At 38.7% G+C, this 26,150-nt stretch overlaps 3 protein-coding genes across 4 annotated transcripts in view; 2 read left to right on the plus strand and 1 right to left on the minus strand.

Annotated features, from left to right (window-relative positions):
• The window catches only part of enpp1 (ectonucleotide pyrophosphatase/phosphodiesterase 1), a gene marked incomplete at its 5' end in the record, with an annotated part of 381,118 nt that overhangs the window by 261,552 nt on the left and 93,416 nt on the right, over window positions 1-26,150 (minus strand). The gene's annotated exons all lie outside the window — the stretch shown is intronic.
• Window positions 49-15,001, plus strand: LOC116733855 (cell division control protein 42 homolog). Of its 2 annotated transcripts, none has more exons than XM_032584739.1 (6): window positions 49-167; window positions 6,683-6,823; window positions 7,088-7,160; window positions 7,375-7,484; window positions 8,724-8,921; window positions 13,508-15,001. In XM_032584739.1, exons 2-6 carry the CDS (start codon window positions 6,719-6,721, stop codon window positions 13,595-13,597), a joined length of 576 nt encoding a protein of 191 aa, XP_032440630.1. In that variant the 5' UTR covers window positions 49-167; window positions 6,683-6,718; the 3' UTR covers window positions 13,598-15,001. The 2 variants fall into 2 exon arrangements, with proteins under 2 accessions (XP_032440630.1, XP_032440631.1); XM_032584740.1 differs by having other exon boundaries at window positions 94-205.
• Window positions 22,305-25,815, plus strand: LOC116733854 (uncharacterized). Its single transcript, XM_032584738.1, has 8 exons — window positions 22,305-22,355; window positions 22,660-22,819; window positions 22,991-23,094; window positions 23,186-23,495; window positions 24,263-24,348; window positions 24,442-24,497; window positions 24,583-24,616; window positions 24,791-25,815. The coding sequence occupies exons 2-8, from the start codon at window positions 22,660-22,662 to the stop codon at window positions 24,857-24,859; spliced, it is 819 nt and encodes a 272-aa protein (XP_032440629.1). The 5' UTR covers window positions 22,305-22,355; the 3' UTR covers window positions 24,860-25,815.

Consider the following 26,150-nt stretch of genomic DNA (forward strand, 5'->3'; position numbering starts at 1 on the left):
CCCAGCCCAATTTGTTGGGAAAATGTTGACCTTGCTGTCTGTTCAAATGAATGAACGGAATGACGTAAAAAGTCAATACGTACTCGACGTGTCCCTGCTCTACTGACTGGGAAGCCCTTAGTGTGGAGCTGCCAACGCCCGGTGTTGAGACCCAAATAGAGAATACGGTACGGAAAATTATAAATACCCACATATAGTGTTTAAGGTATGTCTTAATATTTTTCGTTATCTTTTTAGTGTATCAGCGTTATGTAGCATGTGGTGTTAGTTATAACGGGGATGTAGCTGCTAATTATTGCAATTCAGAAACAGCATCCGCTAGAGATAGCTGCACTTGTTAGCCCACAAGCTAACGGGAGGACGGTATTCAGCTAGCAAAGCAAGTAGGCAGACTATATTATTAGACCGGAAAGTGAAGTCATCCTTTTCGTTCTTCAAAGCTATTTACTGTATAATATATTGTCATTTGGGCTATAAACGTATTAGTGTCTTGGCTTAAAATAAAGCAATACTTCTCTAGTTGTTAGCTAGGGGTTAGACGGTTACGGAGGTAAAACAAACCATAGTTGTATGTTTATATTTAAGCAAGATACGGTCCAACATTAAAAACGGGTAACATTTAGATACCCGAAAGTTACCAACCATTCCTTGTTGTTCATATGAAAATACATCGCGAGATGGCGATTTAAACCGGCAGGAAATAGGCCACAGAGGCCGGGATGTGGTCGAAGTGCAACAGCTGAGCTAGTAGCAGCCGGCTATCGGTCCTTTTATCGTTGGAACTTCAGGCCAGATGTTAAAATTCTGATGTTGGCGTATATAACCTCTGGAAGTTGATGCTGGTGCATTTAGAATAAGACATGAAGCGCAGTTTTGAATGCTACGATTGCAGTCGACGTAAACTGCGTATTTTTAGTTCATTAGTCTGCTTTTTGATTGAACAAAATTGAGAACGTGTTGCTTTTTAAGTGCACATTACGACACGATGCTTTTCGTATTTTTATTATAATCTCAGAGATGTTTTTATATTATGGCAGGTTTTCTTTCTCAGTCTTATCTATTGGGGAAATACTGCTATATCAGAATAAACCTTCCCGCTGTTTAACAGGCCTGCCCTAAAAATGCCTACTGGCCTACTAACACCAATGCTAGGATTAAGTCTAAAAGCGTTTACAACTGCAGCCACCCTCCGTCAGCCCCCATCGGCTTTGCCTGCTTTAGAACAGTTTGACATATTTAGAGTGCGGCTTGTTTTGAGATTTTTCCTTAATACTCCACCTCATGGAGGACACGTTAGATAACGGCTCTGTTTGGAAATGGAGACTACATGATAGTTTTCTTTCCTAGAGCTGCTGGTGGTTTAGTTTGTGCCAAATGCACATTTATTTTTTTAGAGCTCTGGGTTTAGATTCTTAGAAATCAGATGACTGAGAACCCATTTTTGCTGAGTTGTGATGATAGTTTAGTTGCTACTGTTTGGATCAAATCCTATTTCACCCTTATGAAATAAAACGTTTTTTTAGGGGTAGACTTTAAAATTGAAGTGTATGGGTAACACTAGTAAATTCTCTATTGTGTTTAAAAATATATTTTATATAATATAAGAGTTTTGCAGCCAGATTCTGAGGTTTGGCTTTGTAAACTGTTACAGTGTCTCTTTATGATTTATGTTATAATAAGATATGAAATAGAATTCAAAATGGTTCCCCCCAGCCAGGCATCGTTACACTGTTGTAACTGTTGTTTCTTTATGTTTGAAATATAAACAGATTATTTAGAGTTCACATTCTTAACTGGCTTTAGAATATATGAGTGATCAGTGTGGTTAGCCATTCAACAGCAGTCTGATTGTTTTCCACGGAGAATGTAGGAGCTTAGCTTAACTCAGAGATTTTCTAAAGGCTGCCAACATTTATGAATCCATAATGTTCCATAACACAGGCTGAAGCTTCATAAGGATAAAATAGAAAGGTTTCTGTGCTTTGGTTAGCCAGGCTGACCAAGAGTCTGAATAAATGACTCAGAAGAAAGTCTCCTTAGAAATCAGTTTTCTTTTAAAAAGCTTTTATTCTCCTGTATTTTTTCTGATTTCATTTGAAATACCACGTTGACACTAAAACCAGAGAATTGAGTCTCTGTCACTCAGTAGAGGCAAAATAATGTAAGTAGGGAAACTCCGATTAGGTTTTTTGCTGCCGATTCCGATCACCTATGAGGGCTGATCACTGCCAATCACCTGGATTGGTTGTTAATTTTTTGCATTAGGTATAAATGCTGCTATGTAATTTGGCGAAATTAACAAATGATCTGGTAATAAATTTACCTAATTTAGACATAAACGTGCAAAATACTTGCAGTCACAATATAGCAGCTATTCAGTCAAAAGGACAACTGACAAACCTGCAATCAGTAAAATAATATTTAACTCTCTGTACCATAAATTATTGGCATGAATCAAGTAAATCTGCCTATCAAAATAAACAATCCTGAGTTACTAAATCAAAACTTTCTGAGAGCACGGCTAACTGATTAATGCTGGTTCTGATTGGTTGTTTCTGACTGAGCTGCGTAGTTCTGCAGATTGTCTGGAAGAGACAGAGGAGATCGATTATTATTTTTTATTGTTTGTTTATAAATGATCTCATGTTAGGACATAGTGAAAGTGTTAATATGTAAAATCAGTTTTTTTGTTGTTTTAAATTACATGCTGCAGCTTTAAGCAGACGTTCAGTGAGAGAGTTCACTGTCTGGTGGAGGTTGAATGGCGCTACGTAGGTGAAATATTCTTATATTATTATTATTATATTATCTACTACCAGCGGTGCGTAGCAGCGGTCCAAGAGTGAGAGCAGATCCAGCGTTGTACACCGGTAACTCGTATAATTTTAAATAATTTTTTGGGTTATTTGTTTTGCTTTCTGACCATCACACTCTTTCGGGTAAATGCTGGTAGTTGTGCGCTGCTTTACCTGTTGTCTGATCCAGATGTCTCGATGTAGCCGAACTCAGTCAAGTGCTTTGTTTTTTAAATGTCATATTAGACTTGTGTTGATACATTTTGACGCTCTTCACCAACGAGGTAATTTTCCGTCGCAACACGCAAACTTCCCCATTGATGCTGAGCGTTAAAGTTTCTCACTACACTGTTTAGCATTTGTTGCCACGTGCTTGCGCAATGTGAAGGAAAGAGGAGATAAGGTGCACTGGCAGGCTGCGAAGTGAAATCGGCACTTCGGCACCGTTTGTGTGATCGTCAACAAGAGACGGTGATCGGCGATCACCTATCATACACTTTTTCATGGAAATAGGCCGATAATGATTGGTGGCCGATCGATCGGCACGCCTCTGGTGTTAAGGTAACTTGTAGTGCCTGTTCATTGGAAAATGGATCACAATGGCCACTGATCAGGTGATTCTGCTCACTAATGGAAAATTTTTAAATGTTTTTATATGCACAAAAATGTTTAAATTCTCTTTTGAATTAAAGCATTTTCTACATTTAGTTTTGCTCTAATTTATGCTACACTCACAGACATTCTGAATTTAAATTTTACTTTGAGAAAATCGGTTAATATCTACTTTTAGCAATATCTACCAATTAAGCCAACATGAACGTCTTTGGAGTCTGGAGGTAACCCATACACAGGGAGAACACCACTCAGCTGGCCCCAGCGGGGATCTGATGCATGAAAACAGTGCTGACAATTAGCCCACTATGCAGCCTTTAGTTAAAAGGAGATCTCACCTAAGATTAATAGAAATCTATCAATAAGCTGCTAATATTCTCGCTTGAAATCACAGAGGATCTATTGAAGCAAAGCCTCATAACTGAACTTAGTTTGTCAGTACTAGGAATAAATGGATATGCATCAATGAGACAAGACCATGTGACTTTTTTTTCTCATCACGTTGAAAAGTTGCTCATGTATTGATATGTGCTGGTGATTATCAAAATAGAATAATCAAGGAGAAAACCATTCGATCACATAGAGGCGTGCCCATCAATCTGCAAATTTCCGTGAAACGGTATGATCGCCAATCACTGTCTCTTATTGCCGATCACAAAATCCGATCACCTGCATCTCATACTTCGCAGTCTGCAGAGGCCCAGTGTGCAAATAACCCAAAAAACAATTAAAATAATAGGCTAGCGGTAGAAGATTCTGGGTTCTGCTCTCACTGTTGGAGCGTTGCCACGCGATACTGGCATGTTCAGTTTCACGTTCAACCTCCACCAGACAGTGAACTCTCACATTGAACATCTGCTTAGACCTGCAGCATGTAACTTAATAAAAAAAAAAGATTTTTCTTTTTACATATGTATTGAAACTTGCTGTCCTAACATGAGACAGATGAGCTTTGGGGGAAAAAAATCGGTCTCTTCTGCCTCCTTTCTGTGTTCTGCAGAATTACGCCGCTCAGTCAGAAACAACCAATCAGAGCCAGCACCAAACAATTAGCAATGCTTTCAAGGAGTTTTGATTTAGTAAGTTAGGATTGTTTATTTTGATGCAACTTGCATTTGACTTTGAGTTAATGTTTCCTTTTTTTACTTAAACTTATTTGATATTCAGTTTTGTGAGATTTATTTCATTTATGTATAATTTATGGTACAGAGAGCCTTACTGGTAAATATTGTTTTACTGATTGCAGGTTTTTAAGTTGTCCTTTTGACCGAATAGCTGCTGTATTGTGCCTGTAAATAGTTTTGCATGTTTTTTGTCTTAATCTGGTGAATTTATTGCCAGATCATTTTTCCATTTTGCCAGATGACGTAGCATTTATACCTAAAAGTGAAAAATTAACAGCCAATCCAGGTGATTGGCAGTGACCGGTATGAGCATTGGCAGCAAAAAATCTGATCAAAGCATCCCTAGTATCACATTATTTACTCACATAGTGCTTCCAAAACAACACATCATTTTTATTATTGTTTCTTTAAAGTCCATTTATTAGTTTGATCAAAACCAAAGAATTGGTCAGAAATGTTTGATTAAATAAGGTTTATTGCATTTTTCAATGTTGCTATTGTAAACAATATTTGTCTAGAGAACCTTCAGTCCAGTCCTAACCCTAACCGACATGCTTTCCCAACAGCTTTACCCAATCAGGAGACAGTTTTCATGTGTTTAACATCTAGAACTAGTTCTTAGCAGCTGAGTCTCTTTGTAAGGAGGGCGTTTTGGAAATGGACCGTCCCTCAGTGGCTCCCTGCCCCCACCTAGTGCTGCAGTGGAGCTCAGCTCTGCTGCGGCTTAATGGTGACATGCTGTAATTTGTAGAGCAGAAACAGAGATTCTGTGGTTTGCTACCGAATGATCCTTAAACCGAGTGATTATATAAGGCTTAGTTGGCTTCCATCTTGCCGTTTCACAGTCGCTGCATTGAGACATTGGAGCAGATGCCAGACCTGCAGTTAAGTTTCAGCGTCTCTGAAATGACTCAAAATATGAGCAGGAATTTTTTCTTTCTTTCTGTTTTTGTTGCTGGCTGTTACAACAGTTGCAGTCAAACAGTTTCCATTATCTGATATTTATTGAATGATAGTTCAGAAGTAAAAGCTGCTCTTTTTCTGGTTTGTATGTTTTGCACTTATGAAGCAATCCAGTTCTGCATTATGCTATGGAGAAGACGTGTGGGGAAACAAACACATTTTTTTGCTTTTTGGCATTTCAAAGAAAGACAGTCGCAAGGCAAGGATATCTGTGTTTTTTAACGCTCTCGCGATTTTAATGCAACGCTCAGAATGAGCACAGAAAATGTCACGATTGGACAGCGGGAAAGCAGTCAGTCCATCACTTTATGAAACCGTACAAAAAACCTTGTAAAAGAGCAAACGAGGTTAGTGCGACCCCACCAAAGACACAGAGTAAAAAACCTTTGCTGTGTCCAACAGGGAGCAGTCCTCCCTACTGCTGGAGGGACGTTTTACTCCCTCCAGCAGTAAAAAGTCATTGCTATTACTGCTGGAGGGTTAAAAGTTTTGTTTTAATGACAACAGCTCTCATGCAAGTAACAGGAGGAGAAACTGTTATTATTGGTGTTTGTAAAAGAAAGTCGGGGTGCACCAATTACGGTTTTCTGATCACCAAAGTCTGACAGAGATTGGCCTGCTTGTTTCTGCACTAGATATAGCAAAAAAGTTGCAAAGTTGGCAACAGTAGGCTGACCATTGTGAAAGGTAGCCCTCTCTCAGAGCCTTGTGGTGGTATAAAAGATCTGTAGATAAGATCAGTTTCACTTGTAAGCATCGATCGATTTATCACCCAAAATGAAGGAAATTGGCTGGTCAATCTGTGCACCCCTAAAAAAGGCCCCTCCACTCTCTAAGACCAAGTCCCTGAGAGAAACACTGTGTACATGTGTACCAGGTCTTATTTTGAAGCTTTACTCCTTTTATTTCCTCCAAATGTGAATTTATTAATCACTGTACTTTAATTTTAAATAAAATTCTAAGTGGATTAAAAGATATTGAATTACTGGATGATGAAGTCATTTTTAATTTTAAATGTATATTCAATTCAAATGGAGATACAAAGTGATACATGAGAGGTCAATATGAGTTGAAGTTTGTATCTTTTAGAATTGTGTTAAATTTCTGAGTTCCAAAAGAAAAAAAATAATTTTTTTTTACCCAGAGTAATCTAAAAATTTCTGATTTTATTTCTGTTTTTCTCTGCAGGTCTTGAATGAGTAGAATAGACTGTAAACCACAGCTATGCAGACCATCAAGTGTGTTGTAGTCGGTGACGGTGCTGTGGGTAAAACCTGCCTGCTCATCTCCTACACTACAAACAAGTTTCCCTCCGAATATGTACCTACGGTATGTATGCCAACAGACACAAGGCGACACTGGAATCACTTTGTCACCGCTGACTTCTTCCAAGTCGTTTTCTGGATCTTTTTGGTGCCAAACATTTTATTGAAGTGGGTTTAGAAAGCTCTAACTGGGATCCACATTCATTGTGATATAAAAGTGCAAACAGATGTATACATTTATATTTAGCTTCTATTTACAGTGACAGCAAAAGCATATCAAGTTGAATGTCTTATTGAGCCTAACAAGGATTTGTTTTGTGTGTTCCAGGTGTTTGACAACTATGCTGTAACTGTAATGATCGGTGGGGAACCCTATACTTTGGGATTGTTTGACACAGCAGGTATGGCTTTGGTTTTGCCTTGGTGTTTCATTTTCTAATGTGAAATAAATGAGATTTGAAATCACATTTGAGTGTGCAGTCCAAGTAAATAAACCTGCTTAAAATGGAAAGGGGTTTTTTCAAAGCTCATCCACAAGCAAACTTGTGTAAATATTTAGTTTGAGTTTTTTAAGACTTAGCAGTGTGAGTGGATGTATTTTTTGGGTTTCTGCAGGTCAAGAAGACTACGACAGGTTACGTCCTTTGAGTTATCCGCAGACAGATGTCTTCCTCGTCTGTTTTTCAGTTGTGTCCCCTTCCTCCTTTGAAAATGTCAAAGAAAAGGTAACTAACTATTTCTATATGTAAATATATATATATATATATATATATATATAAAAAATAATTAACTTCATGTTCTTTCGTAAAATTTTACACACATAATGTTTGGAATAAATTCCCAGCTATATTCTCAGCAATTTTGTTGCCATATTTAGACAAACAAAAGAGACCAAAATCAGCATCGGCAAATTAGGGTTTTAAAGATCAGTGGTCGTCCAGGACACTGCAGTCTGTGCATCCACGTTTGTAGTGTTGACAAAGAAGCATCTACTGTGGGTTCATATTTAATATGAGACGATTCATAAGCATTTTGGGGATGTTTCATAACATCTTTGACGACCAAGAATTTACATTTAGCATCTACATTTTCTGTACAAAACTTTGGTTACATATCTCCTATTAATATCCGCTAGAGGCTGCTTGTGATTGGGTTTGGTCAGTCATATGTCATCAGTCAAATGGCCCAAACATGGATCAGAACCAGACTCAGGGGAAATGAAGTGTAATATAAAAGACAAATTGAATTATTGGTGAAATTTGAGTGTTATTACTTGTTCCTATTTTCCATCAAAGCTTCTTCACTAGTAAGAAAAATAAATCAGCATGCAATGGCAGGTGTGGGCATTTATTGTATCGTTTATCATTTATCGTGTTGGATTTCTTATTTTAAGAATTTTGATCATTGTCACTGTAAATTCCAATTATTACTTAAACCCCCCAAAACTATCTGGATTGTTGGAATTGTTAGTTTTACTGTTTTTCTCCTGTTTTTCAGTGAAAATATCAATAAACGTCAACAAATTTGAAAAAAAAAAACAAACAAAAAAAACGATTAAATGCAGTTACTGTGTGCAGTTTAGTGATATAAATCACATTTCTTTATGTGACTGGTGTCCTAAAGAAAAGTATTATAAATTCAGTCATAGCCAAAGCTACCTAAAAAAGAAGTAATAAGTCATTCATATCATCACTGTACTACTAAGTATTGTGATAAGAATTTAAAGTCTGTATTGCCCACCCTGACACAGTGGTAACTCTTACTGGGACCACATGCCAGTATGGAGGGGGTTTCCATGGTTAAATGGGTGGAGTTGATCCCACCATTCTGTCAGAAACAGGAGATAATGTTTTGGACACCTTTTAGCAACGAATACAATATGAACACTTTGTGTCAATATGTCAGCATTGTCTTGCTATAGAACCTTGCCTCTTGTTGTGTTAACACTGAGTGTGTTTCCACAGTGGGTTCCTGAAATTACCCACCACTGTCCAAAGACGCCCTTCCTTCTAGTCGGGACGCAGATCGACTTGAGGGACGACCCGTCCACTATAGAGAAGCTGGCCAAGAACAAGCAGAAGCCCATCACCCCAGAGACGGCAGAGAAGCTGGCAAGAGACCTCAAGGCAGTTAAATATGTGGAGTGCTCAGCCCTCACACAGGTAACCTTTACACAGAAACACACTTAATGTACCGTCACACACTGCTAGATTGGCTGAGCTGAAATATCAAAGGCAAGAAGAAAGAAAGTGGAGGAAAGAGGAACATGTTCACTCCCACACCCCGCCTGTTGCATGCTGCAATGGATGGGTTTGTTCTGCATGCCAGGCTACAAAGGTCAAATGCTGACCTCACTAAGTAGGGCCGGACAATAAATCAATAATGTATATTATGTTAGACATGCGATCAATATCAATAGATCATACATCTGATAGAATATTCACTGAACTCTGATCCAGAGCCGCACAGCATTCTGGGGGATGTAGGCAGAGGAAATGCTTTAGCCGCTCAAGTTCTCAGAGTCAGCTAAGCAAGGTGAGTGGCATCAACTAACTCGCTCACTCTTTGGTTGCCTAGCAACGACCTGCTGAGTAACTTGTACAGCAGTAGTTTCAGATGTTGCCACCAAGCCTCATAACTGCTTTAAAAAAAAAACAGCATGGAGAACAAACTGGATAAAAGAGGAAAGATTATTTTGGCTGTAATTCAGACATTAAAAAAAACAACAACTTTAATTTAGAAAGTCCAGATTGTTTGGTGAGGGCCGAATCGATATCTGATTAGGAACAAAAAAAGTGAACTCTGGTTTGATTGCATACGTGAACGCCAAGCATGCAGGTGACCACTCCAAGAGCTGGAAGCAGACTACAGCACAGGGCATTCTGGGTAAATACAGCCAAAGCCAACAAGTGTGCCCAGTCCTAGTGGGAGAAATGACTTCAAGTCTTTTACCATAGAGTATATTAGACTATCAGGTGTTAAAACACCCAGAGTTAAATTTGGTTGTTTGGTGTGAGAAAAGCAAAGACCCCGCTGAATACATCTTTGCTTTTCTGACTGCTTAGATTCTCTTGTTAACACATCTCACTAACAGGGAGGCAGAAATACTAGAAGAGATCTGTACAGCAGAGTGGACAGACCATAAAGCGTGTCATTGTTGGACAGTCAGCAGGTCCAGAGAGCCGTCTGTCCCGACTGGACTGCAGGACTCCAGAAGGAAGGGAACACACATGACCTCACATGGCCAGAGAACAATAGTGTTGATGAAGTCAAGGCGTAGCCTCCACCTCGGTGCTCCGCTCCTTCCTTCCTCCTCTATTTGACATAATGCTTACATGGCTGCTAATGTCACTTCCTGTTTCCTGTTGCTAATCTCAGCCCTCTCCCAGCTGCATGTGATCCTCCATCTCTGCTCCATCTGACCCAGCAGTTTTCCTCCCTCTGTCTTCATTCACTTCCCTCCTCACTCTGCCATGTTCCTCTAATCCTCTCATCCATCCTGTTGCCCTGGTTACTAACCACTGTTTTCTGTCCTTTTCTGTCATTGTAGCGAGGACTGAAGAATGTTTTTGATGAAGCTATCCTAGCTGCCCTAGAGCCACCTGAGACTCAGAGAAAGAGGAAGTGCTGTGTGTTTTAATCTCTCTGGGCCACGGCTCTCGTCTCTTCCTCTTCTGGTTGCCGTTAGTTACCTCCTCTCTATATTCCTCATCCTGCCTTCTCTCTCTTCCATTGTTCATCATGTATTCTCAGATTAGCGTTGCTAATGTTTGTTCATCGGCATGTTGGGGTGACATTGGCCCTTTCCTCCTTCAGCTTGAGCTTTTACGTCACCTGGTTCTAATTAAGGTCAGAAGGATGACCTGTTGGGTCAGAATGGAACAGCACTTTCTGTTCCTAACAGAGGTGTTCTGAGAAGTCAGCTGGCGATGGGACGGTTCTGAACTCAGAGGTCACTGCAACAGCAAAACTCTTGTATGGAGGTTGTTACTGGCAAAAGAAGACCTTAAGTTAACTTTCTCACCATCAGCAAATGTCCATCAATCCTTTTTTTCATTTTCATGCATTTGAAAGTATTGGTTTAGGAAATGTTGATGGAAATGTTAAAATTTGAAATAACTTCCTCAATTCCGCAAAATTTTTTTCCTGCTCCCTTAAGGTGGTTTTTGGCTGTTCTGAAAAGTTAGTATTAGAGTTAATGCGCTGAAATGGAGAGGAAAAGACATTTACAGAAAACGTTTTGAAGTAGCAAACGTTTAGCTCACCTGACTGATGAGCTGTTTCCGCTTAGAAATGTGTTTCTTTGTCTACGTCGCCAACACTACCTGACATAACAGAACAAGTCCTACTTACCTTATAGCAACACATTCCTGAAAACCTCTCCATTTTTCTGACCTGGGATCCATTCTAGTTTCTACTTCCTATTTGTAACGTCAACATGTGACTAACTTTACGTTTTGATTTGTTCGGTCCGAACCAGTGAATAAATAGAAACAGAAACCTTATTCAGATTTTCTTTTTCTTTCTTTGCGCCATTTCAAAACTTGGCTCAAAATGTCCTTGACAGTTGGATGGAAACGTAGCCATTGACATGTTCATAATGAAACCGAAGCAAGCGTGTAGATGTAAGAAAGTTTAAATATCTGTGGTTCACTCAGGCTTCCAGAGAGAACGCAGACTTTAAGCAGATAACAGGAAGGTTTCTAAATGTTTCTAAACTTTGAACCTCTGTTATGAAACAAGCTGGATTTGGAAATCTTGGAATCTTTTGGGAAATCTTCTCCTAATATTGATTAAATGGGAAGGCTGGAAAAAGAGGTTTTGAATGTTGCCTTCTACTTTTTTGTAGTTTGGGAAGAGAAATCATAGTGAGCTAAAATCTGTCAACATGTCCAAGCTTCACAAAAACACAATATTGCAGCTTCAGCCTAAAGGTTTCATGAACAGAACATGAAGTCTGTGGTTGCAGAACTAGACTTTAAATCACTCAACACTTAGTGTTCTGATGGTGTTGGGTGCAGTTTGAAAAGTATCAAGGATAAATGAACTTGTTCTCTGGAGCTTCTTTCTCTCTCTGTCTGGGCGATCAAACCTCACAGGACTGAGCTTCTGATGTCAGATCAAACACACACGGTCACCATGTTAACTTAGCTCAGCACTACTGTTTACACAAAACACTTTTTTTTTCTTTAAATGTCATATTTTCAGTTGTTCAGCAGAGGGGGGATCTGCAGCCATTTTTCCTTTGTGTTGCACCGATTCAGGAGTTATTCTCTTTCCTCCACTTGCTTGTCTCACTGCCTCTGATCGTAGCAGCAGTCAGATCAGCATGCCTCTCCCACACTTTGATACACTTCTGAGTTGATCAAATGATTTGCAACTATCTGTATTATTTTTCTGGATTTTTTTCCCCCCAAACTCCCTGCATTTGCTAAGTTAGTGTCTTGCAAAAGTATATGCAACCCTTGTTTATTTATTAATTATTATTTTTAAAATTTTAAACCATTACAACCACAAACTTCAATGCATTTATTAGGATTTTATGTGATGGACCATCAGAGTTGAGTATGGTTGTGAGCTGTAAAGAAGACAAGTTTCCAGTATTTAACCAAACTGGGACGGAGTACAGGTTACAGCTACTACTCTTTATTTGTCTCAACTGAAAATGATGCGAACTCAAGTTTTTCCAGTGTTTCCTCAGATTCTAAATATGATTTCTGACTGGACTTTGACAGGGCTATTCTAATGAACAAGTAGACTTTGGTCTCAAGCATTTCATTTTAGCTCCAGCTGATTGTTTCGGGTGGTCTTACAGGGAGTCTGTTGATGCTTCTGTCAGCTTTTCTTCCTGTAATGCTGGAATATTTAGCTTCATCCACCTGAACGCTGCCAACCAGCTTCCACCTGACAGCAGCGTTCCATTTTCCCTTCATGCACACACCCACCCACCCACACACACGCACACGCACACACACCGTGTTTCATAGAAGCCATAAACGTTTATCTGACGTCACAAGTATACCACGATATGATTTTGATTCAATTTAATTCACAAATCAGATCCCATCAGGACTGTAACGGGCTGAACTCTTTGAACAGTCTTGGTGGCGCTAAGTCCTTTTTAAATCATGATGTTGTCCTGGCATTTCTTCATTGCAATATTGTAGTAATTATAAGTATAGTAATACATTTATAATAAATAGTGACACTTGACTAACCAATGACTAATTATTGACAATGTCACATTCAACAATAAATTATAAATAATAAACTAGGTGCAATAACACTGCATTTTATTAGGTTTTGTGCATTCCTGCTACACAGTAACAAGTATTTGGAAAGAATGTCCCTCTAAAACTTTTCTAAAAACCCATCAAATGTTGTGAAAAGCTGCCCAAACTTTAACAACCCACTCAAAGGTGTTTCTCCCCCCTCCCCTAAGACAAACATGTTCAAAAGGAGCAAATAGTGATTAGCAACATTGGGTGGAAACCCAGCCAGTCTGACAACTCTGACCATGCAACATTTTCTTTTAATGCCAACATCGATATTCTGCTTTGTGTTGGTCTATCACTTAAAATCTCAACAGGTTTGTGGTAAAATAAGCAGCAGGTATGTGAAGACTTGTGCACTAAAAGGGAAGTTTGGCACCGCTTTGCTGTTTTATATTTTCTGCTCCTGTTTAGTTTCATCTGTGGGTGCTGCTCCTTTACCCCCTGTGTGTGTGTGTGTGTATTTGTGTCCACAGAAAGGCCTAAAGAATGTGTTTGATGAGGCGATATTGGCCGCACTGGAGCCCCCAGAGCCTAAGAAGAAACGCAAATGTGTGCTCTTATGAGAGGCCCCTACTTTTCTCAAAGCACACACACACACGCACGCACATGCAACTCACATACACCTGTACAACATCCTTCCCTAATCCCCACGTGTTCCCTGGTTCTGCTGAGGCTGATTGGCATCGTCATCCTCCAAAGCAGCCCACCAGGTCTCCAACCATTCTCTGCAATAATTCCAAGTTTCACACACAACATGAAGCTATCCTGGCCAGATACCAGTTTCTCTCACACACACATACTGAGAGCTCATTCTGTCAGATGTGAGTCAGCGTACTGCCCCGCCTCCACCGGTGAGTGTGGTCATCGTCCGACCACCTCTGTTCTTTCTCAGCACTACTGCTAGACACGTAGTGTTGTTTTTCTTTTGATTTGATTTGCCAACCTCCCCCAAACCCCGTTGTTCTTCAGTAACACCGGATATTTAACTCCTGTTCCAAATGGACACACTCCTAACCACTAGAGGATGTTTAACCGTGACCGCTGAATCGGCCGGAGTCACACAGGGCTGAGTTGTTGGTCCCTTTGGAACGAGGCTCGTTTCCCTCAAAGAGCCGAAGGCGTCCAGCACCGACGGCTCCGCAGGAATCAGCCTTTTCTTTTTTCTGTTTTTTTTGTAGAAGCAGAGAACTTTTAAACAGTGTTAGCAGAACAAGTGGTGTGTTGTTCATGCGTCGTCAGGGACCAAGGGAGGGTAAGGCAGGACGCCGTTAGAACATCATCACTGCCACACACTTTGAAGTGTTGCAGCACACGTCCTGATTAACTGAGCGTTGCGTTGTTGACAGCTGATCACCAGATTTCTTTGCCGAGTCAGAGTTTGGTGCCTTCCTTGTAGTCTTCATCTACGAGGTGTGTGTTATAGCCATTCAAACTGTGTGGTGGTGGTGTGTGTAGCTGAGCCTTGGTCTCTGTTCTAAATGATAGGTTTAACAGATGTAATTATAATGTAAGCTGGCACACAACGTTGATGTAGGCTCCAGGTGTTTTTACCAAAACCTTTTTTTCTTCGTTATTTCTGTTTGTGCTGTTTTTTTATGATTATTATTATTATATATAAAAATATATAAATATATAAAAAGGTTACTTTCACTCCTTTCACATTTAGGGGTTGGAACTCATCTGAACTCTCACCTGCCAGTTTTACCAAGAAAACATCTGAGCTTAGTTTGGCCAGAGTGACTGTTTGGTAAAGATCCTAAATGACTGACTGTTTTTTTTTTTGGTTTGTTTGTTTTTTGTTTTTTTTTTACTGGTGGATTAGAGTTGGGTTGATCTCCAGCCCAAGTCAGTATAATTATTATAACCCGTTGTTGTTTTTGGTGCAGAACCAAATGCTTTGTCTAAAGTTTGTTCTTTGTATATGCATTCTTTTCAGAAATATTAAACTTATACCTTAATTGCCTTTACCATGGGTCCTATGTCTTTCTTTTGTGTTGAGGAAAAGAAAGGTCCAAATTGGACCTTAAATAAGGTCCAATTTGATTGGACCTTATTTAAGGTGTAATTATAATGAAAATATTTATGTTTGATTTTCCACCTTAATTTCTTACTTCATTACAGTTTTGATGAGCCTGTCATGCTGCTGTTATCCAGAAGGTGGCAGTGCCCACTTAGCTTTCATTTTACCCTCAGTGAAAGACAATTGAAGCCCAACATGTTTGTACTGCTACAGGAGAGAAGCAGATTTGAACAGATAAAGGTTTAATTTGTTTTGTGTGTAACACATTTAGTATGAGAACTCAGTTTCTTATTGCTTCATAGAATCAGTACTAACCACTGACAGGTTGGACCATAATGCAGGCATTTGAAGCTCCAACTGTACCAAGTTAACCATCTCGAAATTAAATTGAAACTGCATTTTGTAATTACTATTTTTTTGTCATTTGAAAATTGAAACATGTAAATGTGACAAAAACAGAAAATAAATTAAGGAAGCAAATACTTTGTACAACATGTAGTTAAAAACAAAATCAAAAAGGCTGACTTAGTCAGTCCAACTTAATTTATTTTTGTCCTGCCAATTCACAACAAATATTGTGTCAAGGATGTTTGCAGGGGGGAAAAAAAGCTGTATGCAATGTTAGAATATGTTAACAGGACAACTATTAGTTGCATGTCCTGCATGTTGTAGGAGTTTCCCTGCTGTTCCCCCCAGTTGCTGCAAAAGAGAGGATGCAATCATTTGATTCAGCTATGAGGAAACATCTAAAACATGCAGGACAATGGGCCTTTCTGAAACATCCAATTTATCAAGGTTAGTCATCGTCTCACCACATGCTAAATATATTACACAAATTTATAAACTAAACAAAATCCTCCTAAGACTAGAATTTAATTATGGTTGCCAAAAAACCTGATGCATTACTGCCACCAAGCTGTTCTATCCTCCAATCATTACCATTTTTATTACATCTGAACTTGTTATAAGACACTTGAAGTTGGAAACAAAGATCTGTACTAAATACTGAGTTCTATTTTTCTACCGAATCAAATACTAATTTCATTATGCATTAAAAAGCAAATGAATTATTTAAAAATGATACGATGTGATTATCGGGATTTTTACCCCCAAGATTTTGTTACTAACAGGTGAGGACAGAACGACAGGCCGTTTGTCCGGCAGTTCCAGTCGTTGCCCTCATGGGTTGTTTGAACAGAAACAGTCGCCACCAGTTTGTGGCTGTAATGCTAACGCTGAGAGATAAAGATCAGCCTCTTACATTTTATATAGATGTCCTCGAATGGCGGTGAATGGGGGATCCATCCCAGCCTCGGTGACCCGTTCCGCCCAGCTGGGAGGCTCCCTCATCCACCCCTGTGAGGCGTTCACGCATTCCCTGCGTTTCTGGAGTGCTGTCTGTCAGCGCCTCCTTCCACTAAAGAGCCGCTGACAGCCATTAATTATGGCACAGCGTGAACGAAGGCCATTCCTCTTTGCTGAGACATTAGTGCTCAGACACAGATGCTTCTGCGTTCGGCCGCAGAGCGACGCCACCTGGCCTCTGTCGGTCTTCGTCGAGTTTGACGAATGAGTCTAAATGTTTTTTTGTGTTTTTTTTTTTAGTTTTCTTTCTGTTCTCTAGAGTCATTTGATCACAGTTTGAATGCACACACACACTATGCTGGCAGGTAGCTGAGGGTTACGGTGCTACACCCTCTTTTGAGAGACAATTTTATGATGATTTGCACAGATACTGAGTTGTGATGAAAGGCATGCTGAGGATTTTAGCTTTTTATCTGAGCTGGGCAGTAAATCACCAGTCAGACAGCTCAGCTGTTTACAATGTGAGGTCTTCTGTGTGTTTTTGTCTATGTTACCATGGAAATAAATCTGTATTTCTGGCTAAAACTGGGAGACGCCACTTGCCTAGCTATGATGTTTCACAATGTTTTTTTCTTCTTTTTTTTTTTTTTACCTCCACCCAGAACACTAAGTGGTTTTCAAGAAGATGTTAACTCAGTGGATTGGAGGTTTAACCATTGTTTTTTTTTTAACCTCACCTTTCATTAATAGTTTAGGAATAAAGTGGCATCATGTGAAGCGCCATCCTCTCTGACCCCTGAGCGGTGTGGGCTTCCTCACCTGCGCTGTCCGTGGATGGTTGAGATCTCATTGTCAGGTTACCTACATCTCTCATGACAATGTGAACTCTGTTTTCTGCCAAGCAGCTTACTGTACAACAAGTACACATGCGGGGTCATAAAAATCGACTTTTGCGTTGAGTACGCCAGGATGTACGGCTGAGTATGCTGGGACCTTTACTGTTACCAGACTTAAAATTTTACTTTTGAGTCTGCGTCGAGTTCACGTCGAGTGCACGCGGACTGCTACAGAGTGAAGTTCATCTGAGTATCTGGGGAAGCCTTAATGTGAGCACATAATCCTTCAGATGTCCACCAGACGCATCTGTTCAAAGGTCAATCTTCACCGCATTCTCAGTTGGAAACGGCATTCACATCGAACAGTTTTGAATACAACACCAAGCCGGGTGTAATAAGGGATTACCTTACCTTAATGTTGAGAGTTGCCGCAAACAGTTGCAAGGATGCGCAGCATTTGTGTGTTGGCTTCCCAGGTGGAAAAGAAACGGGGCTAGGCGCGCAACTAGCTCATCAAACTTGCTGGTATCCAGTCAGATTGTGGGAAATTAAGAATTTTGCCATGAGAAGTGCAGGCAGTCGGTACACTCGACTATGAATTTGCCACCGTCCATGGACGTTGTGCACAGTGTCTGTGGAAGCCTTAACATACCATCCCTATAATGAAGCCTGTTGGTCTCAGTGCCGCAGTCCTGTGGTGATCCTGTAGATCAGCAGGAACAGAGAAGCTGATCAAAATTGACCGGATAATGGACGGAGCTAAATTCAAAGCAATTCTGGAAGACGACCTGTTAGAGAGACTCAAAGTCTAGACCTAAAACCAAATGAATCTGGGGCAAGACGTTGAGACCATAGCTCCAAACAGAGGGAGAGCTAAATATAAATCTTACTCTTCCATCCATCTATCCATTTTCTTACACGTTTCTCCTCAGTGGGTGCTGGTGCCTATCTGCAGCGGTCAACAGGCGAAAAGCGGGATTGACCATGGACAGATTGCCAGTCCAGCACAGAATCTACGTTTTAAAGCGTTTTTGCTTCTAAGGACATGGAATCGGGTCGAGGACGTTTAAAATAGACGCGGGTTGATAGCAGCTCACTGCGGCTGCGTAGTGTCCGTCTCTAGGCAACCGGGACGTTCAGCGTCTGTCCGTAGCGTTCAGGGGGTCCTTTAGCTCCCGCAACGACAATGTAGCTGACCTTAATATTTCCTGTGTTTTATTGTGGTCATTATTGTTAAACTTAGTGTTGATGTGTGTACGATAGGCGTGTCTATCGGACAGTTATGTATCGGTTTAAAATGGGACGCACATTTAACGGCCAAATATGGGACGATTCCGTGTTTTACCGGTGGCAATCCTATTCAGGGAGAAGGACCTCGCTGCAGCAAACAGAAAGGGGCGGGGACGGACCTTTCCGTCAGTCCCATACCTTATTTGGAAATGGGACTATTGCATTCCGGAAATGAAGGGGGCGCTATTTTCATAATCACTAGTATAAATACCTTAAGACGCGGAGTTAAGAGGAACAGAAGAAGAAAGAAAGAAGATGTTCTTCCACTGGTGTTCGGCACACGATCAACAATGCAAAAATCACAAAGTCAACAAAAGGTATTTTTACCTTCTTAAATTTTTTCACATAATAAATCAATACGCTTTTCTAGATTAGGTTGAAAATATAATTAACAGCTGTAAACTAGTGAAATTCGTAATTCATACAGGGGAACGCTAATTTTAGCATGTAGCATAGCTAATTATTATCCCGCAGGGCACCATTAGATAAAAATAGAAAAGTAGATAACATGTATAATTGAGAAATGTATTTTATGCTCAAACTGTTTTTTATTTTCATTATACAGATCCACGTATCTATTTATAAATATTGCTGTCCCCTTTGCTCATACAAGCTACAGAGCCATTTAGCACAAACTGCTATGGTTCAACATAACGGCATGTATAATTACACTTGAAAAATATAAAATATGTTTTACATACTTACCAGTTTTCTAGTGTTTTTCTTTTATTTTTAAAGGTTGATCTTTTTTAAATATGTTTTGTACACCAATGTTAAATTTCTGGAAAGTCTAATATATTTTATAAACTAACAGCAGCCATTATAGTTGGGTGTAGTACCCAGATGTGATACTCTAATGATGAGTAGCACAACTTCAATATAGTTTTAGTAAGTAACTGCAATAAACTACACTAGTAAGAGTAACAAAGTATTTGGTGAAATGGCTATTATTAACTACTGTTTTACTGATCATAATGTGCAATGTGATTTTTTATTTTGTTTGTTTTTTTGTTTTTTTCAGATGCCTCTGAATGTTCTTGAAGCTGTTCTCCAGGAGGTGATACCGGCACAGGGAGACTCAGCTTACCTCACCTTGGCATTGACCTGCAAGTTCTTTGAAGCCGTTGAGTCTGAGCCAGTTTTCAGGAAGAAGACTCACTTTGCTTGGCTGGATGATAAGGACCTTTGACTTTTTTCACCTAAAACATGTGAAATTAGATTTCAACTACATGAAATCGATTTTTCATTAACAGGTGAGATCAACTGGGGCAAATTTTCAAAAAACATTCACGGCAGAAAACCGGATTCCTTTTGCGGTTGTAACGTGTTTTTCCTGCCACTGGTGATATAAAGACTGAGGGCTTCACCGGCGATGGAAGACGAGGAGAGTACCCTGGTTACTACTGTGATGGCCGACCTGGACACTGCACTGACTGTCAATACTGAATGCAAGGAGAATATTAGTTGCTTTCCTCAGTCTTTCACACATTTCAGTTGTCACACATTGTTCATTGTTCGTTTTTTTTGTGACATGCCATTTTAAATCATTTCTGCTAAAGAATATTTGCCTTTTGACTTGTGCAGTCATCCTTTTTAATAATGTGTTCTTTCAATATTATTTACATTTTTGAATGTTCCTTTTGTTGTAGCTCAGTTGATTTGCATTATTTAGTTTTCATAGAAATGGTGCCGTTTCCACACAAAGTTACATTGTGGCTGTAATTTGTTGGAGAGAGTAGAACCAATAAAGTAGTTGTAAATATATTGTAACAGCGTTATTTAACAATAGGATAACCTTGTTTTAAAAATTTTAAATGCAAGCAAAGCTAATAACTTGCAATATTTTATATGTGTAAATACAATGTTTCCTATACATTTTGAACAATGACTGGAATCAATACAAATTTTTTTACAAACCTGACATACAGCTAAGTTGTTTATGTTTTAACAGTCAGAATCAACTTGGGGTTTTTTTGTAATAAAGCAAGCACATACAGAAACATATTGTTCAGATACAAACAAGATTAAACGAGCAGAGCGAAGGTGTAGTCGGGGTGGAGGTGATGGAAGCTCAGATGAGGAGCAGTTGCACACATCAAGCCGGACTTTATGAAGGGTGGAGGAGATGAGCCCGGCGCCGTTAGACTGGGATGGAGACACATGATCAGGTGATTGGCTGAGCAGCTGAGATGAAGACAGTTATAGTTAGAATTTACACACTGGTTTAATTTATGTAACCAGTGACTTTATTCAAAAAGGTTTTCATATAGAAAAACGATCATTCTCTCTGGTGGTTACCAGTGCAGTGTCTACTGCCGGGGTCCGAGACTCCAAAGATTATTTCTTGTCAAATAAACTTTCTAAAACTTTCTCTCTGTGTGAGTCTTTCCAGGTTGAAGCTACATTTAAAGTTTTAATTAATCTCTTTGGGTTTTGCAACAATTGGATATTTAAGGTCTTTATTTTATGAATCAATTGCAATTGATAGAATTGATATGGGATTTCTAAATGGAATAGTGGGACACCAATCAGTTTACTGGTTGAACTGGAGTCCTTATAGCAAAAGTTTCCAATGAGACATTATGGTAAACAATGATAATAGCTGAGCCAGGTCACCTGCAACCAAAAATATTCTAGTTTTCTGAACTTCACTTGTTAGAAGTTCAGAAGTCCTTTGGTTTGTTTGTAAATTATATTCACAATGTGAATAATAAGAAAAATATTTGGCAAATAAACAACAAAAGTGCGCTGTGAATGGACGTACTAAGTTGGCCAAAATTGTTGACTAAATGTTTTACCGACCAAACCTCTTTACCATCTAGTTCTTATTTAATAAGCCAGAGGCTATTATATTTTAGATTGTAACTTATTTATTTTAAGAGTACCATTCACAACATCAAAATATATTATTTGAACTTCATTTGTTTTTATCTGTTTTCTTAATCTGCGACTGACTGGCGATCTGTCCAGGGTCAGCAGCCCTCATGACCCACTATAGGGATAATTCATGATAATTAATGGATGGATAAATGTGCTCTTAATGTAATGTACATTTGTCTCCAAAATATTGATTTGATTTATGTTGTATTACTTTTGTTTGAGATAGATTGGGTGTAAGGATAGATAAATACATCTCCATAATGTTTCCTTATTGCTTATTCTAGATTGTTTGTTACTAATATAATTTTAAATAAAGGTTTAATAAAGATTTGGAAATAAAAAAGGGACTTACCACGTGACAGACATACCACGTGACATATCACGTTTTGTAGCCATTTTTTTACTATTTAATTTGTATTTTTAATGTTGAAAGTGTTCTTGGGTGTTTTAAAAGGCGTTGTCAAATAAAATACGTTATTATTAGTATAATTATTATAACACGATCGGTACAGGAAATAGTGTCACTAGCGCCCCCTTCATTTCCGGAATGAAATAGTCCCATTTCCATATAAGGTATGAGATGGACAGTGGTCCGTCCCCACCATTTCCATATAAGGTATGAGACTGACAGTTGTCCGACCCCGCCCCATTGTACTTGTATTCAGGGGAGCTGAGATACTAAAGCACCACTAAAACTGGGCTAGAATCTACGGTGGCCGACAGGTGCAAATGCGCAGCAAAAGAGAAAACATGCAAACAAAAAAAAAACACGCGCACAAATTAAATGCGGCAAGCAAAAAGCGAATAAAATGCAGCAAACAAAAAGAGAGACGCAAACAAAAAAGAAGACACCCCCGAATGAAATGCAGCAAACAAAAAGTGTTGAAAACGGAAGTGCTCCAGACCACTAGGGGGAGTCAAAGAAAATAGTATTCATTTCTATGGGACCAGATGCAAGATTCAGAGAAAGAAATTTGAAAGAAAGTAAAGGTACGTATTACTATATTTCTTTTCAGATACGCCGTCTTTTATAATATTATAGAATAACAGAATAATTTATGGGTAGCGTGATAGACTTTGTGTCAGTCATACCGTTCTGGGCTCGGTCTCGTAGATGCTTGCCCGAATTAGCAAAGCAATTATGCTAATCATACCGCAAGAAAAAATAAATAAATTACACACTCGTATAATTAAATATCTTTTTTGAGAATGACTCATTTCAGCGTTTTAGTAGGCAATGTCTCCACTTTTAATCTATTTATTTCCTGACGTTAAAAAACAAATTTTCTTTCAGATGTACTGTCCATTTTGTGGAACTGCCGCCATAAATTCTGCAGACTTTTGTTGTCAATGTGGCAGAAACATAAAATTTGTCCAAGATCATGCAAACAAAGCCCAAGATGAGAGGAACACTACCACTGCAACTCCCGATGTTCAACCAAGCACCAGCACAGGTAAACCGAAGCATGGGTTATTTATTTCAGCATGCTTAAGTGTTAGCATTTTAAACCATCTGTAGATGCAGGTACGATCAATACTGCAATGATCGTACCTGCAATTAATAATTAATGCATTTAAATTATAACTAAAGTGCCAATCGTGTATTTTTTTATTACGAATTTCAGGTGTAGAGTGTTTCATGAACTTTAGAGCTATAAAAGAGAGGGAAAGAAAGACATTTTTTACCAAGAAGCATCAGAACAAAACACAGAAGGGAAATAAACTGAAGGTATGCCTTTAATTTAGTGCAAACACAAACTGGAAATTACATACTTCATCAAATAATTTAATTTGATTGATTAAATTTTGTCTCTCCCCAGATTAATGTTGGGCTTATGAGGATGCAGGGAGATTCCCTTAAGACAGTGAGAGGGAAGTTACTTCCAGTTGAGATTCATCCTGAGTGGGCATCGGAACAAGTGCTTGCTGCTGCTGTAAAGAAGCAAAAGGATTTCAATATAGACCTGAGAGATTGTGCCCATGTCTTGTTGTATCCTGATGCAAGGGAGGTTAAGAACATCCCAGGAACAGACATTCCTTTCACAGTGCAAAAGTACAAGGAGGCAATTGGAAAGCCTTACCAAAGAATTACGCTTTACATTTGCCCTGTTGAGGAATTTGCAAAAAGCTGTAAGTGCTTTTGATCTACATTCCAAATAGTTTGAAGATCAATTTTGCTATAGTCTTATAGTTAAAATGGCAAAATTTCCTCCTATATCCAGAATTCTGTGCATGATTAATTCTAGCTATGATGTCATATATTTTATCTAAGGAAGCCAAAGGATTTTCCTCTTTACAAAACCACCTCCCTTTTGTAAAGATTGATGTACAAACGTACATTTTATTAATTGCAAAATTTAGCCTTGCAAAAGGAAATTTATTATTTATACTACACATTTATAGTATATTTCTTTTCACTGGTTGTTGAAATGATAGTAACCATTTTCCTTTGGTTAATATCAACGAACAAAACTGTGTGGTTCATAGTAATAGAAGACTTACTGTGTTCAAATAACTTCTAAAAGATAAATAGAAATCTGCTGCCCAGTGACACAGTTGGTGGCATTGTTGCCTTGCAGCAAGAAGGTGTTGGTTTCAATTCCTTGCCTGGAGTCTTTCTGTATGGAGTTTGCATGTTCTCCCTGTGGGTTCTGACCAGGTGCTCTGGGAAAAGGGTATAAGACAATGGATGGATGGATGGATGGATGGATAAAGAAATCTGAATATACTGTGCTGCTAATTGTACAAAATTCTATTTGTACAACTGATACTAACATTTTCTTGTTGTTTAACATGTATATGAAGTTATGAAAAATTCCTATGCAACTAAACAATTTGTGGAATTACATAAAAATAATAATTAAAATAAATGTCAAAATAATCATTGCTTTTTAAAGGTTTCAGTGGACAGAGTTCAAGTGATGATGATAGTGTGGTTCATGTAAGGTTGCCATCTCAAGATAGTCCACTATCTGACACTGTGGTCAGTCTGCATCTTTATGACATTTCTCCTGAATTGAATTACTTACACTTTCTTTTGATAAGATAAAACCTGTCTTTTATATGTTGTACATAGGTGTGGGATGGTCCAGATGAAGCAAGCACTCCAAGACTGGAGAAAATTTTGAATGGGTAAAATACAAATTACTGTTTGCTTCATATTTTGTTGCAGAAACTGTTATATCCACTTTATAGCTATGTTAATTTTTATTTTCAGGCCTTTTGGACACACAGAACAAGGGTCTGATCAGGTAAGATTGAACTCAATCCCTTTCACAGTTCAATATGTAAACATTACATACCATAAAAGATTTTCAAAAATTCACAAAGACAATCACCCAAGATGAGATACATGACATTGTGTTAGCTAAGTCTGTATGGTATTGCCACTACCACAACTGGAGTACTAATTTATGTTAAATTAGGATGGCGGAAACACCAACGTCCAGGAGCATCCCATGTCCTCAGAGGGCCAGAACCACTTCTATCGGTAGGTTGTGTGAGCACATGTCAACTTTTGCACATGTCAACACATTTACTGAAATGATTTGTAGAAATTACACATAACTGTAACTTACTGAATTATTAATCTCAACTAAAATGTCTTCTTGCATTTCCAAACTGAAAAAAGTCATTGAAAAAAAAAGTTTTGCACCTGTCCAGTTAAAACAGCAACTGGTACATTTGTGAGTGCATTTACTATCTCCACCCAACTGGCACACACATCACAGAGAACCAAGCGCACCCATCCCTTTCACTTAGGCCCATCTGAACTCTATAAGGTAACTTGGCACACCTGTGCTCACAATGATCTCTTCAGACAAAGAGCCTCAGCTTCAAGCTTCCACAAAGACACTCTGGTAGGAAATGGACATTATATCATTTAATCTGCATTCAGAGACCAAAATTAGCCCTTGATTCAATGGGTTTTATGTGTTTGGAATGTAGTTCATTTGTTTGTTCATTCACTGTTAACTTAAAAGTAGCTTGTTAACATTACCTGAAACATATTTAATTAGTTCATTGTGATCTGTAATTGATTTTGTTTAATTTGTTTGTTGGTTTTCAACCTGCTCTGTGACTCTCTGTGACTACTTATGTGAAGTCATGGTGGTCTTACACTGTCAATTGAAATAATCTAAAGACAAAAATAAAAGATAACTAAAAATTGTTGCTGAGATGAGTGGTTCCTGCTTTTCTTTGAGGGAAGCAAGCTGTTTCAAGTTTGGGCAGAAGCTGAGGTGGTTTAAAGAGCAAAAAACTTGACAGCACCATAACTTCTGGTTGTTCAATATTTTTTTTCTATCAAACTTTGAGTAGTGTGCAAGAATTACCCAAATATGCTGGTGTTAGCTGTCCTACTGCCAAGAATGACTGACAGAAGTCTCTATGCCTTATCAGGGATGAATTTAAATTTACCTAGTAAAGTATTTACTCTATTTCCTTTTCAATACAGCAACTACACAAATGTGTATGCACCAATAATTGTTGACAGCGACTCTGAGCCGGATGAATATGTGATGCAGTTCCCTGAGCAAAGGTATTAATTAGAAATTAGTTTTCTTCTAAATCCTTTTGTGCTTTTTGTATTTGAAATAATTGTACACTTCATGTTTTATAGTACAGACAACGTGACTGCTGCAGACATCATTTCAGAGCTCTCGGCAATGATCACGTCATCATCTCTCAGCCGCTTTAACATAAACAGAGCCAATGTATGGGATGGAGCACTGAGAGGTTTCAAGCGGGCTTCTTTCAACCCTTTCAATGAAATATTTGTAAAAT

This window comes from Xiphophorus hellerii, chromosome 15 (genome assembly GCF_003331165.1).
Source record: "Xiphophorus hellerii strain 12219 chromosome 15, Xiphophorus_hellerii-4.1, whole genome shotgun sequence".
Classification (NCBI taxonomy): Eukaryota; Metazoa; Chordata; class Actinopteri; order Cyprinodontiformes; family Poeciliidae; genus Xiphophorus; species Xiphophorus hellerii.